Here is a 15,126-nt window from a genome sequence, read left to right as displayed (position 1 = left end):
CAGGAGGTCATACATATATAGTTTTGTATATTTGAAAGGCGTGTTAAAATAAAGAGAGATTCGCTTGGCTGGATGCAAGGCGCTAGTATTAATTGGAGAAGGTGCTGTGAGCCTATGACCGTCTTTGAAAACGCGGTTCTCCATACCTCTTCACAATAATTCATCCGTACTTCTTCAGTCCTTTTTTATCTGATTTTGTATGTCTAAGGAAATAACTCTAGCTTAGTACTAAGTAGCTAGGCTGGTGGGAAAGAACAAATCTGTCTTTTTTTTTTTGGTGAAGACAATTCTCTATGTCACCATAAAGGGCATGCAAATTATTTCAATTCATGAAATAATTATTTCAATTCTATGTTATTAAAAAATCTACAGTCTAAATGAATTTGTACAGCAGTCTAATTCATACAAACTAACAAAAGTGTCCAAGTGTGTAAAGGTGTGATTTAGTTCCACCTAACAAATGTAATTAGGGAGAAAACGGGTTTGGAAATGGGAAAGACCGAGTTTGTTGTTGAGCGAACTGCCTACGTATCTATCTCTCACTTCTAGGGGAAGAGTAGAATCAAGTCTGACGTAGTTCATGTGTGGGGTATTTATAGCTGGTGAACGTGGAGATCTATCCAACACGTGTACTGACAAACACAAATGTATGGATGAGATTGAGAAGGAGTGTTGGAATGGTGTTGGTAGGAATTCTGTAATGATAGAGAGTGGTTACAGTAGTTCATAATTTGTGGTAATAGAATGTGTAAGTACGGCTTTGGCAATGATTGCTTCTAGAAGATAGGCTGTGTCACGAGATAGAACGCTCTGCGTGAGGATGTGCGAGTTGATTTGTTCTGGAGCGATCTCATAACTTGGGTGTGTGAGCTAATGATGTAGGTCGCTCTGCTAGACACGTGCTTGATATTCTGCTATGGTATGGTATTTCTGCTATGTTGGACACGTGCTTGATATTCCTGAATAAGAATATCACTCCTTCACACAGCTCCCTCTCAGTAGGTCGTGCTGTACATTGAAGCGATCTGCTGAAAGAAAACGGTGGCGCGTGTTGAGCATGAGTGAAGAAGCGAACTGGCGTGAATGGAAATACCCACTGTGCTATGGAGGTCGGTTCGTGTTGTATGACGAACTGATGTGGGGTGATAGTTGGAGATACAAAATAATGGTTGCCAGGTGGCCTGACATTTGGCTTCTTGATGCATTTATGATGTGTCTTGGGAAGGTATGCATGTTGAACATAAAAAGAACTATTGTAGTAAGTTTAGAGCGTTTGTTCTGTGTTTTCTTCTTCAAGTTGTTCTCCAATGCACTTGTCACTATTCTTTGGTTGTTGCAGGTAAGCTTCCTTTATTGTTCCCTCCTTCCATTTTAATAAGAGGGGTTTGCTTTTGTGTTTGTTCGCTGAACGTTGGGCTGTTTGTAGAATATATTATGGCCAGGCGACGTGGAAATGTTGCTGGCGATGGAGGGGTGAGGGAAGCCTCTCCCCTTGTGATGGAAGATATAGAATTTGAGCCTCGTCGTCAATGCGATCGTGGCAAATGGAAGGTGGTTGCGCTTGATTCAAAGAGTAGAAAACGACCTAAAGTTGTAGGTCGCTCTACTGGAGGTATTGTATTCAGGTCCCCTAGTCGTAGGGATGGGGCCGACTTTGATCCGGTGAGGAACGTCTTTGTTGGTGGTGACTGCCGCGGTATGTCGGCGACTTGGGGGAGCGAAGTTCTTCTATGTTGGGAAGACGGGGAAGAAGCGTATGGTCAAACGCTCTGACTATAGCTTCCACTCGGCACCCATAACGACCTGCATTCTGGAAGGGATCGTATTGGATGGTGATAAAGCAGAGCTTGAAGATGAAGATCTGGGGACGATTTTGGGGACCATGGATATGGCTTGTTGTTTGGTAAACTCTTCATCTGGTTTGGTTTTTTGTCGTTTGACTGGCAAATCTAACATTGGTGTTTTATTTGTAGTTCCTTGTTGGGTATGATAAGTTGAAAGATATTGTTCAACGTGTTGACAATGGTGAAAGTGTGAAGGCTAAGCTGTTACGCATGCGAGTTGCATGGGAAACTGACATGAAGAAGTTGAAGGATATGATGAAAAAGCACCATGACGTTGTTGATGAGAGGTCGGTGCTGATCAGCTCAATGATTGACTTGCGAGAGAAGCTGGCGATAGTGAAGGAGTACGCTAAGCATTGCCAGGGCGTTGCACGCAAGGCGCAGGCAGTATGATAATCTGACGGTATCGCGCGGAGAATATGCGATCTTTGGAAGATAAGTACTTGCAACTGAAAGAGGAGTGTGATCATGGGGCTCTGGGTACGGGTATGCGTGTCGTGCCAAGAGATGCGAGGAACGTTCCTTCGATCAGTGCTGCTCCCGCTATGCTAGCTTGCTGATGATAAACACATTGTTCATGGTTCTTGACTATGTATGGTTGCTGTATTTGTCTTCTTGGATGTAAGTTGTGAAATATTTTGAATGTTTTGGTTGTTCTCATCTTTGTAAGAGAATTAAACTATAGAACTGGTTTCTCAGGCTTGCCTGGGCAGTTCACCTTGCTTTGCGGTTACACCGTTACAGAATGAACTAGTTTCCACGTAAGTGGCAGTTCGTTATTTTCAAAAGTTATAGGCAGACCGATCTGGATTTTTGGGTAGACCCAGTAGATTGGTAGATTTATGAACTGGTTTCCTGAGTTTGTTTAGGCAGTTCAACTTATGGATGTTATAGAATGCATGTAGTTTACTTATGTCCATCTGCTTGTACATATGGCTTGTCATTTTCTCGTTGCAGCCTAGGGTTGTAGGTTTACACTAAATAAGGCATGTAGAGGCTAAGAAGCCTAAAAGTTAGCTTAAAAAAGCGTTCTGCTCGTAAAGAGCGTTCTCACTTAGTTGATCTTAGAGTTGTCGTAGGTTCTCACCTAGTGAGAATTAGAGAGACTATGGAGCCTATGAGCTCAAGAGAGCGTGTTAACGTAAGAAAGCATTCTGCTCGTAGGAAGTGTTCCCGCAGAGTTAAGCCTAGAGGTGTAGGTCGTCAACTAGTAAGAATTGTAGAGGTTATGGAGCATGGTAGCTAAAGAAAGTGTATTGCTCACAGAGAGCGTGTTGGCTTAAGAAAGGGTGTTACTCACGGAGAGCGTGTTAGCTTAAGAAAGCGTGTTGCTCGCGGAGAGTGTGTTGGCTTAAGAAAGCATACTGCTCGCGGAGAGCGTGTTAGCTTAAGAAAGCATGCTGCTCGCGGAGAGCGTGTTAGCTTAAGAAAGTGTGCTGCTCGCGGAGAGCATGTTAGCTTAAGAAAGTGTGCTGCTCGCGGAGAGCGTGCTAGCTTAAGAAAGTGTGTTGTTCGCGGAGAGCGTTCTCGCTGAGTTGAGCCTAAAGTTGTAGGTCATCAACTAGTAAGAACTGTAGAGGCTAAGAAGCCTATGAGCTCGAGTGAGCGTTTTGTGCTTGAGAACGTTTGAACTCATGAGAGTGTTTTAGTTCGATTGCGTGTTCGTCTCGTTGAGAGCGTTCTGCTCTAGTGAGCGTAGGTCTAGGACCCTTAGTGCTTAAGTAAGCATTCTGCTCGAGTGAATGTAGGTCAAGGGACCATTTAGCGCTTATGTAAGCGTTCTGCTCCAGTAATTCAAGGTATCTTTTAGCGCTTATGGAAGCGTTCTGCTCGAGTAAGCGTAGGTCGAGGGACCATTTAGTGCTTATGTAAGCGTTCTGCTCCAGTAGGTCAAGAGACCTTTTAACGCTTATGTAAGTGTTCTGCTCGAGTGAGCGTAGGTCGAGGGACCCTTAGTGCTTATATAAGCATTCTGCTCCAGTAGGTCAAGAGACCTTTTAGCGCTCCCGCGTTCTACTCCAGTGAGTGTAGGTCAAGGAACCATTTAGTGCTTATGTAAGCGTTCTGCTCCAGTAGGTCAAGAGACTTTTTAGCGCTTATGGAAGCGTTCTGCTCTAGTAGGTCAAAAGACCTTTTAGCATTTATGGAAGCGTTATGCTCCAGTAAGTATAGGTCAAGGGACCATTTGTGTTTAAGTAAGCATTTTACACTGAGTTGATCCTAAAAGTATAGGTCCTCAACTAGTGAGTAGTATTAGGGCTATGTAGCCATTGAGCTCGAAAGAAAGCCGCTTTGTCAGAGAACGTTTTAGCTCTAGAGAGCGTTTGAGTTCGAGTGAGTGTTTCTGATTTGGAGGTCGCAGTTGATAACTAGTCTTGAGTTGGCGTGACTATAGCTAGCCCCAGTTTTGGAGCTTGATTGACCTGTATAAAATACGAGCTAGCACCAAAGAGTTAGTACGAACTAACATTAGTAATTATGGAGATGCATATAGCATAATAACAAAATTGAGCATGTTTAGATGGCAATAATAAGCCCCGGTCCGGAGATGGTTGTGGCTAGCCCCCAGCCCCTAGTTTGGAGCTTGATCGACCTGTAAAAAAATGTGAGCTAACACCATAGATGTGGTAGTAATTTTGGACAACGCTGTGTTGCGTACACGACAGGCGTTGGTGAACGCAAATGTGGCAAATGACTCTTTGAGGCCGCTTTCCATGCAAAGTAGTTCGGCTTTGAACCGACCTAAGAAGGCGCGGATGGTTTCATCTTCGCCTAGTGAGAGCTAAAAAAGTGAATCTAGGTCTGCTTTTTTACGCCTGTTGTGGATGTACTGGCTAGCGAATAGATCGGTGAGACTCTCGAAGTTCTTTATTGAGTCTGGCTCGAGTGAAAAGAACCAATCGAAAGCGCCATCTTGCAGGCAGGTAGGAAACATACGGCAGTGAAAATGGTCGAACTCCTAGGCACTATAGAGTGCGAGGCTCTGAATGAAATGAGCCACATGTTGACCTGGATATGGTTGGACGAAATCTGGAGGGGAAGATTTACTGAGTACCTCAGCAGTGAAAGGGGACGCCCGGTACGTCTTTAGCATCTTCTGGACGATTTGAGTGGCATCCTTCTTGACTGCACTCTGATCGATTCTTTGCGACAGCTCGTTAATCTGCTGATTAACTTTGTTGATACCGTCCTCTGCTATGGCACCAGGTAGATTTTGTGCGTCCACTTGTGCTCGTAATGCAACATTCTCCTGCCTGAGCAAGGTGATGTGCTCGTTCATTGTACCTAGTTGACTTGCTAAGCCTTGGATTTGAGCTTCGAGGCTTGTCATGCTTCGTGGGCATGAGAATTTTTGTTTATGTAAAGTGGTTTATCAAGAAATCGAGACCACAGACGGCGCCAATATAAAGGTGTGATTTAGTTCCACCTAACAAATGTAATTTGGGGGAGAACGGGTTTGGAAATGGGAAAGACCGAGTTCGTTGTTGAGTGAACTATCTACGTATCTATCTCTCACTTCTGGGGGGAGAGTAGAATTAGGTCTAGCATAGTTCATGTATGGGGTATTTATAGCTGGTGAACGTGGAGATCTATCTAACACGTGTACTGACAAATACAAATGTATGGTTGAGATTGAGAAGGAGTGTTGGAATGGTGTTGGTAGGAATTCTGTAATAATATGGAGTGGTTACAGTGATTTGTAATTTGCGGTAATGGAATGTGTAAGTATGGCTTTGAGAATGATTGCTTCTAGAAGATAGGATGTGTCACGAGATAGAACGCTCTGCGTGAGAATGTGCGAGTTGATATGTTATGAAGGGATCTCGTAGCTCGGGTGTATGAGCTAATGATGTAGATCGCTCTGAAAGGAGTTCGGAAAACGAGGTCAGAAGTCGGTATGGTATTTCCACTATGCTGGACACGTGCTTAATATTCCTTAATGAGAATATCACTCCCTCACAAAGTTCATGTTTTCACTATATTCTTATAGAGTATAGACTATGCTTAACTAGATCTTGCCAAGACTAAGATTTTCTAGCAAATTAAATTCGTACAAACTATTAGAGAACTAATTGTTGTAAGAGTTCAAACTTGTAGGGAGGCGCACCAATAATGCATATCCAAGAGATCGCTGTCACATACAAATAAGCACGCGCGTACTAGCTAACACAGATTTCTTATCTCAGATAAAGCAAATCTACTTCGATTCTTGGACAATCCATCACTGCTGGTTCTACTGTAACAAATAATGTGGAGAAGGCTCGTATCAATACCTCAATACCATATCCTGTTCGTTCCCAAGTCGCAACACAATGTTTTCTTTAGGCATTAGTAAAAGGGTCATACACATTGTTACATCGAAGTATGTATAGCTTGGAGCTTAGCACCATTCAAAGAAAATGCCTTATATAGTTATATCTAGCTCAGCCGAGTTAAGTACGTCACGGCGTCAAGCCATTAATTGTTTTGAAGCATAAATTAAAACAAAGAAAGTCAAGTTATGATTAATAAACAAATGAATAAATAAATGATTGAAATTAACGAACGAGTATAATAATAACATAAGATGAATGTAAAGTTTGGAGAAGAGGCTGGTGTCCGTGTGAACTGCCAATCGAAGGAAAGGAAGTTAAGGAGAACGTTTGTAAGTAAAGTCATCAGACAACTAATGAGTAACCGCGTATAAAGGAGGAATAAATGGCTTCTCCAAGAAGACGGTGTACTCATTCTACTCATTGTCATGTGGAATGGAATGTGGATCCCCACTTTATCCCCTCCCTTATTCCTCTCTCTCTCTTCAACACCACTTAAACTAATAGTATTAGCTATTTTCTTAATTATTAACCCATGTATTTATATGATTCATTTTATCATACGGCGCCCACATGCCACTTTTTCTCCTATGTCTATTGCACCTTTGTACTGTTGTTTTCATAATACACAAAAATTAGCAGACTCGTGCTGTACAGTATTCTTGATTTCTCTTTTTTATATGACTTTTGTTTAGAAACATCATCCTCTACAATGCTTTAATTTGTAGTTCGTATGTAATTTAATTGTGATAAGTTAAGTATACTTGTTAGCTTCATTCAAAGCTGAAAAGGAAAGTTTAGTACTTCTTAGTTCTTACTGATTTATTTATACATTTACAGAGAGTATTCAAGTACAATGGTTGGCCTTTCTGTGAGTATGCAAGTTTGTAATGTTTGTTGCAATAGTTTAAGCTCCTCCATTACGACCATGGAGAGGAAGGTGCAAGGGCAACATTGCCGCAGCATGATAACTGGTGGATGGTTCATATTCGGAAATTGGAACCCGGTTATATTTGCTTGTTACAAGAACAATAATCCACCAATGTGTACATTATAACTTCATCTAGCAGGCTAACATTCTTTAAAAATACAGGAAACTGAGAGGAAGTGTAGAAATTTTTTAATGATGTTTTAGTTGAATACTAATTTTGGGCTAGTATTCATATAAAGTATTCAAGCAATATAAAATAGATTGCGTTACATAGGTCAAAATCAATACAAGTATAAGACTAGCTCATGAGTCATGATATAGTTATCAAGGTTTGTGTATTTCTTTCAAGTTCGTCTACTCCGAAAATATCCTCATAAACACGAGATCTGAGACCGTTAAATGTGTAATCCAACGGTCTGAAAATAAAAAACAAATTCACATTTTTTCTTCTTTTTTATTTTTGATTTTCGAACAATTAGATCACACATCAGGTCTCCAAACTCTTATCCCTATAAAAATATTCTCGTAGTAGCCCATGCCATTTCTTTATGATCAATAGTACGATTCAATATAATTCAGCCAGTACATCATAGCCAATAAAGAAAACAATTTCACATGGCTATGACATCTGAGTTGAAATTGCAGCCCTCAGTAGTCAGTACCATCTTCCGTATTTTAAGAGTCATAAATATAACAGATTCTATACCCACTTGCCACTTTGCCAGTACAATATTGATCGTATCCAATTATTCATGCGTATAAACTTTTCTTGCCCATGGCTTATGTGCATATCTGCGTCTAAAAAATGATACCTCATTGTATGATTTATATATTTGAGGATAGCATTTTTCACCATGTGATACTACATTGCAAATTTGCAATAAGTTATCTAAACCCCACCAAGTGTACACCAGAATCCTTGCACTACCATTGCGCCCCCTTCAGTGAGTTACTCACTCCTAAATCCTAATCCTGATTGAAATAGTGCTGCGCTGTCAAAACCACTGCAACTAAATACGCTAAAATGAGGATGATAATCTCCAAACATTAAGGGATAAAACTTAGAGCTGATGCATATTATGGCGTATGTTGGTACATCTAGAGTTTTCATCTTTCTCTCGGGTACAAATTCAAGTGTCAAATGTTAACTCGTGTACACTCTTAGGCGTTTTAAGTTAGTTTGTTATCATTTCCCTAGTGGCTTTTATGAAGTTGTTCACAAAACTTTTCCTGCTACTTTAATTGGCAGTATAGAAACCTCAATACCTCATGGCTACTTTCTCAGCTAAACGATATGTATAGTGCTGTCGTGATTAGTTCTCAACAAAAGCATTTTGAACATTTTATTCCAATCACTAGTTAGGATGTAATACTAATCTAGTCATGGGGCAATGTTAGATCCGTACTAACCCTTCTTAAAGTTCTAGCATAATTAACCCGAAAAAGAGGACATCAAAGAATCTGATCAAGTCTGTTTAGAAGGAAGACAACGACGATTCCTTCACATTTGCTGATACCAATTGTCATCCGATTTGCCTACAACGAGTTGCAACTTGCCAGGAATCCCAGGATCCGATATCATTTGTTTCCTCTTGCCAACTCCTTCAGTTCAGTAGCACTAGCACATGAAGTTCATACAGACATACAGTATAGTAAGCGAAGAACCACCATGCTATCATCAAGGTACTTAGAACCTAAACCTAAACCTAAACTTACATGGGCGAGGGGGCATGAAAAAGTAATAAACAAAGATCAAACGACTAGATCACTTTATTGATTGGGCCTTACTGATTTCAAATGGCGACATTGTCGTTACAAATAATTTTCTGATTGAATAAAGGCGCAACATGATACATCCCTATGGTCCCCATCTTCCCATCTCAGACCAGGGCAGTCCTAAAAAGAATGACTTCTGTCTCTCCCTTTACATTGAGAATCTGGTATCTAAAACAATAAAACCCCCTCAAGAATGAAAAAGTGAAGAGAAGGACGAGAAGTTTCCGAATGTTCCTATACTTTAGCAGAAATACAACAAAAACCATACTACATTCGGAAATCAATTTAATAAATTATCAATCCAATTAAATTAAACGAAGAGGTGAAGTTCATAATATGAGGGCAATCTCATCTTGACACCCTGGGGAAGTAAACAAATGGAACGGCAAATGTCCTATATAAACTTAAAAGAACAGGGAAAAATTTACTGTTTTACATCTCTCCACCCCTTCCATGAAAGTTGAAACCTTTGCTATGTGGCTTTTTTGCACAAAAAATTTCTGATGAACTTAATGATACAGCTCCTACAACAGCTGTGAGTGAGCAACTGGTGGGGGAGGATTCCATCCATCTTCTGTATTTCTGCAACAGAGATATAGCAGTATAAACAGAAACAAGGATGAAATTGGAAGCAGTAAACACATTAGTTTCTGCCGCAAAAGATCACTGAACTAGCTTCTCGATTCTCCGAGCTCCACGTCTTTGATAGGGACATTCTCCACCCCTTCCTTTAAAAGTCTAATCTCCTCTTCTGTTAAACTCTCTTTTGTTAGGATCTTGGCATTGGACCGCTTCTCAATCTCCACTGCCCAACTATAAATGACCATGCCAAGAACTGCAACAGCCATCCCAAGTATATTCTTGAAACTCAAAGCCGAGTCAAACAGAAACCAACCCAATGTAAGGACACATACAGTTTTCATGTGGCCTAACACCTGGAAGGAGACGGCCGAGAATCGTCCTATGCACAAATATTGGCTTACATTGCAGAATACGGCAAGGGCACAAGAGACGAGTATGCATAGCTGCACATAAACAATAATAGTTGTTTACTGGTGAAACACAGATTGAGGTATCTTAAGGTTTAGAGAGAGATAGAAGACTTACAGTAGCGCCAGTAGTCAGCTTGTAGTTTGCAATGAAATTACCATTAAGGTAGTAATCAATGAAAGGCCCAAATACGAGAAGTGAGAGAGCTTGTATTGGAGCTGTTTTGCTCAATAATTCGAAAGACCCGATTGAGTACTTCTTCTGCAAGGAGCCGATTGACTGCATCACACCAGATTTACCAAATCAGGAACAAGCACACATCAAACCATTTCTGGTTGCAATTGGTTTTGACCACATTCCAAGTGAAATTTAGGTTCTAATTTTACCAGAGTTTCTTATCATACTTTTCTTCAAGTATTCAAAATTAACTGAGCAAGTTTTCAACCACGAAAAATCAGATAAAGCACGTTTATATAGAGTCCAATCAATTAACTGGAGAGAAACTTTGCAAAGCAGGACTCACGTTGAGATTCGAACAAAACACATGCTTATACACAATAATAATATAACATTAACTTGATTATTTATTTTTAGTAAAGGTAAAACATGTTCCTATATCCACCTACATATTTTATGGGTCAAAATCTTGCAATGCTATAAACCCGTTTTTATGATCACAACCTGGCCATACATTTTCATTATACACAGTCCACACAATATAAATCTAATCTATAGTAACATACTCAAAAAAAATAAGAAAATGTTTGAGTACAACGTATGGCGACATACTATTAGTTACTTCATATTTTTAAAATATTTTTGGACAATCTTTACATCTTAAATTTTTTTCCTCTACTATGAATTGACAATTGAGAGGTATAAGGCGTAAGACATCACTTACTTGAGTACCCTAATGAGTCTAGAGTATCCTCTAGAGCCGTGTTAATGATGAACTACTCGGAGAGAAATAGACCAAAGCAAAGCCCATTTCCCTTTTTGTGAAGATCTTCTGAAATAAAGATATCATGCTAATCTAAATTGTGACTTCACTACGTTAATGTTTATGTTCATCTTGTTGTCGTTCATATTGATTATCATCTTTCTAACTGCTCTTAGAATTGCTAAAACAGTAAGTCCTGTAACAAACGTTTAAGTTGTTGAGGGTGATAGGTTGACGCAATTTTAGTAGTCTGATCCAAGGACTCGCTTCCAACATAATCTAGCTGGAGTGCTGGACCCTTCTCAAATACGAGTCATCTCAAAAATACTGATTGGACAGAAATCACTGTAGCTCACCGAGTTAACTAAAACCTAACAAATTATGACATGACCCATGTGTGGGAAGAGTTGAGCTTGCTTTCTTTACAGTGAAGAAGGCCTTGACTCAGTAACTGCCTCACTCTCATGCTCCCTCAGCAAAACATATTTTGCAGGACTTGCACCCCCGGTACTACTTCAATCAGCAACAAAGGACATACCAATGAGCGACAAGAACACTAGCGTAAGGGAGGTGACAGTTTGGATAAACAAAATTTATGTTTTCAATAACTTAGAAGATGTACATGATAAGAACCATCAGAAAAACAACTTCTAATGGATTATGGGTCTTTCGTATCTCATTTATGCCTTATCCATGTTGATGTCTAGCATCATATTCCTTTAATATAGAACAGGCTCTGATACCAATACCTAGCATTATGGGCTGTTCTTTATCATCACCTACTGGAAAAGGCCGGTCCATATAAGACACTCCTTGCAAATGATGTACATGATAAGAACCATCAGAAAAACAACTTCTAATGGATTATGGGTCTTTCGTATCTCATTTATGCCTTATCCATGTTGATGTCTAGCATCATATTCCTTTAATATAGAACAGGCTCTGATACCAATACCTAGCACTATGGGCTGTTCTTTATCATCACCTACTGGAAAAGGCCGGTCCATATAAGACACTCCTTGCAAATGATATGCTGCTTCAGAATGGCTTTCATTGAGAAGTTAGTAATCAACTTAGAACATTCCCTCTATTCTAGGTGTAGGAGGAGTCCTATGTTAGAGCTTGACAGGAACTTTACTGAGGATCAATTAATAAAGGTATGCAACAGGTTCCACCTTTGACTTATGTCATAAAGGATCAATGACAACTCAGTATCAAAGACCCAAAACCAACAGGTATCACAATATATCAGGATAATACCAGTTTCCAAGTAACAAAGAATGTGCAATTCTATAACATTCTTTCTATCACATCAGACACCACTTAAGTTTCCATTCTTGCATTCCATATTACTTTGGCTCTATCAATAATTTAGAAAGAATCTGACATACTTGATATCATGTTGATCAAGGATCTCAGAGGACATAGAACTACAGATGATTTAAAACAAAAACAAAACAGGGCAAAAGAGAGAGAGAGAGAGAGATGATTTTCATTTGTAACTTAGACCTATAAAAACATGAATGTCAAAGATCTTAAAAGAGTGAGAAGAAGAAAAGAAACATATGGACTGAGTAAGTGAGAAAGACACCAGCAGCATTCAGTAAACGAGTATATTTCATTCAAATCAGATGGCCTCCCGCATTATGACAAGGATGTTCACTACAGGCCATGGTCCATGACATTTAAATTGGTCAAAATCCAAACCATAATCAAAAGGCAACTAGAAAACGGCACTCCTTCAGTAATTAAATAAAAAGATGTGAGCACTACAGAAGAAAACCATCTTCACTAGCCTTATTCAACAGGTATTGACCTGAGCTACTCATCTTAGGAATGCACACCAATTGAATTCCCCAACTATGCGACGGGGTAGCTAAACTCTAGAAACCCAAAATGTCTTCAAATAAAATTGATAAAATAGTGTGTGAAACAAAATAACACCGACATATGAACAAAGTAAATAAAGATAACTGCATCAAGGTGAAAATTCAAGGTATATGACCAAAAACAAATGAAGCATCTATGTTCACAGAATATGAATATAGAAAAGTAAGAAATGCAGGATAAAATAAGGAACTCACAATTTGTTGGAAGGATGTAGAAAGAACTGCTACACAGGCACAAATAAACCCTTTTTTGCGTTTACTTTTACGTCTGTCACGGTACAGACACCAACACCCACAACAACAACAATCACAGCTGTTTTCACCTCCTTTGAGTAATGTTTGTTGTGTAAAATCCACTCCATTACACAAACAACTGGGATCATGCTTAGTTTTGAAATCTACGCAATTAATACAATGGAAAACAATCAGTGAGCAAGAACAATCTCGACAAGCAAAATAAAGTGTCGATTGTAAAATTTACAGTGTTAATGCAAACCTGATAAAATCCAACAGAATTGAGCATGAGACTCAAATTCATCCCCGTAATTGATGTATTGGCAACAATGGAAAACCAAAGAAGTTCCCACATAGGTACATGCTTCGCGGTAGAGTAACCCGTAGAATTCGATACCATACCAACCAATGCAGTCACAGCAAAGTGAAATCCGGTTAAAGTTGTAGCTGGAAAAAAAATATTGCCATCAATTATACATAAACCAAATTGAATACTAGATGATATCATTTCGAGCCCACGCAATTAGTACATGAAAACTGAAGGCAAATTCTAATAAACACGAGAATTAACAAAATTGAATTGGATTTAATTCAATTGAAACAAATTAGCATATCTAAACTGATTGGGATCCAAAAACAAAAATAATACGAGTAAATTCAATTATTCTAAAAACTTAATCCAAATCAAGCAGATCCATAACAGATCTGATTAAAATTAAAATAGATAGAGATAAGAGGACTGACCAAAGTTGAAAGCATAACCGTTAGAAGACATGAGCTGTTTATTAGCCATGATAATACCAACAGAGCTAACCACATTCATTGCCCATGCTCCTACGTCTGATACTCCTCCTGTTTTCTTCTCTCCACTCTTCTCACTCTCCATCTCAATTCCCCCCCTCTATCTAATTCTAACCTCCGGTTACTACTACTCCTTTTATATTATTATTATTATATTATTATTGAACAACAACTACACAAGTAATAATAACTTCCTTAAAACAGTACAGATAAATAAAAGACTAGTAGTGATGAGAGAGAAAGTCTCCTTCTTTCTCGTCTTTGCCTTTTGATATATAGCCAAATTTATTTTTTTAATAATTTTAATTATTAATTACGTAAATAATAAAGAGTTTAACACCGTGTGTATGCCTACTTTGGATTTTGTCTTTCCATTAACAAACGTTTTCTTGCCAACTCTCCTCCTTCGTTAACAAAATCATTTTGCCAATTGAAATGTTGAAATCGAATATAATGATTTGACTAATTAATTGCAGTAAAGTGTTATAGAGATAATCCTAAAAAGATGTGCTAGCTAGCAATTTAATAATACAACCAAAATGTGTGTTACAACTTAACAACATTTGCGAGAAATTTACTAGTCACTGTTTTGGGAAAGCGTGTTTTCTTTAATTATTCAATTCGGTAACTCCAATCAAATTAAGTGCTTGGCAGCCATATTAGTTTCAAAAGAATATTCCAATTTTCATTATTGATTCCAAAGAAAAGTGTAATTGTCCATTAATAATTCTGTGTTGGTACAAGATAGCTACTAGTTTCATAGCAACATCCAATATGGACTAAATGGACCAAGTCATTTTTTATCATTGGATTCATTCCATCTATTCTATTCTATCATGTAACCAGGGGTATGCAAGTGAGTCATTTGGGCATGGCAAATCCGTTCGCACCACTTTGAACGGTTTTGTCCTCAGTTTTTATTTTAAATTACAATAGAGTCAGTTCAATACTATTGTAATATTTATCATATTTTAGGGGATAAAATATAATATACTATAAAGATAAAGCTGAGTTTATTGGTGGCGTGGGCCAATTTTTAGATTAAGTTGTCTCTATTAATACAAATTATTTAGACAATTCTATCCCCATTTTGCATCTTAAATTATAAACTAATTATTTTTATAACATTGTAATAATCGCTATATTTTAGGGGCCAAAAATATTACGAGTATTTTGAAAAAAGTTGGTGAGGCAAACTAATTGTGGCTAAGCCCAAGTGCTCAAAATTAGTATGAGGTAAATGTAAATTAGAGATGAAAACCGTGTTAAGCACTTACCCAGTTACCCCTCATATTGGTGTCATGGTGTGTGTGTGGGGTGGGATTGAATATGAAACGTATATATATAATTTGGTGAGGCGTTCAAGAACGCCGGCCCTTTAGGTTGAATTGGCGCACTCCATACGTAA

The 15,126-nt window shown here is 38.7% G+C and overlaps 1 protein-coding gene across 1 annotated transcript; it reads right to left on the bottom strand.

Annotated features, from left to right (window-relative positions):
- Positions 1-9,148: 9,148 nt before the first annotated feature.
- Positions 9,149-13,945, bottom strand: LOC147491379 (UDP-rhamnose/UDP-galactose transporter 2-like). The gene is given in 6 exon segments (XM_086569464.1): positions 9,149-9,889; positions 9,972-10,133; positions 12,879-12,932; positions 12,935-13,081; positions 13,180-13,364; positions 13,662-13,945. Coding segments are annotated over 6 exon segments (1,044 nt in total). The 5' UTR covers positions 13,804-13,945; the 3' UTR covers positions 9,149-9,535.
- Between the last annotated feature and the right edge of the window lie 1,181 nt (positions 13,946-15,126).

The sequence above is a fragment of the Coptis chinensis genome, chromosome 6 (genome assembly GCF_015680905.1).
Source record: "Coptis chinensis isolate HL-2020 chromosome 6, ASM1568090v1, whole genome shotgun sequence".
NCBI lineage: Eukaryota > Viridiplantae > Streptophyta > Magnoliopsida > Ranunculales > Ranunculaceae > Coptis > Coptis chinensis.
This window is presented reverse-complemented; position numbering and strand designations above follow the sequence as displayed.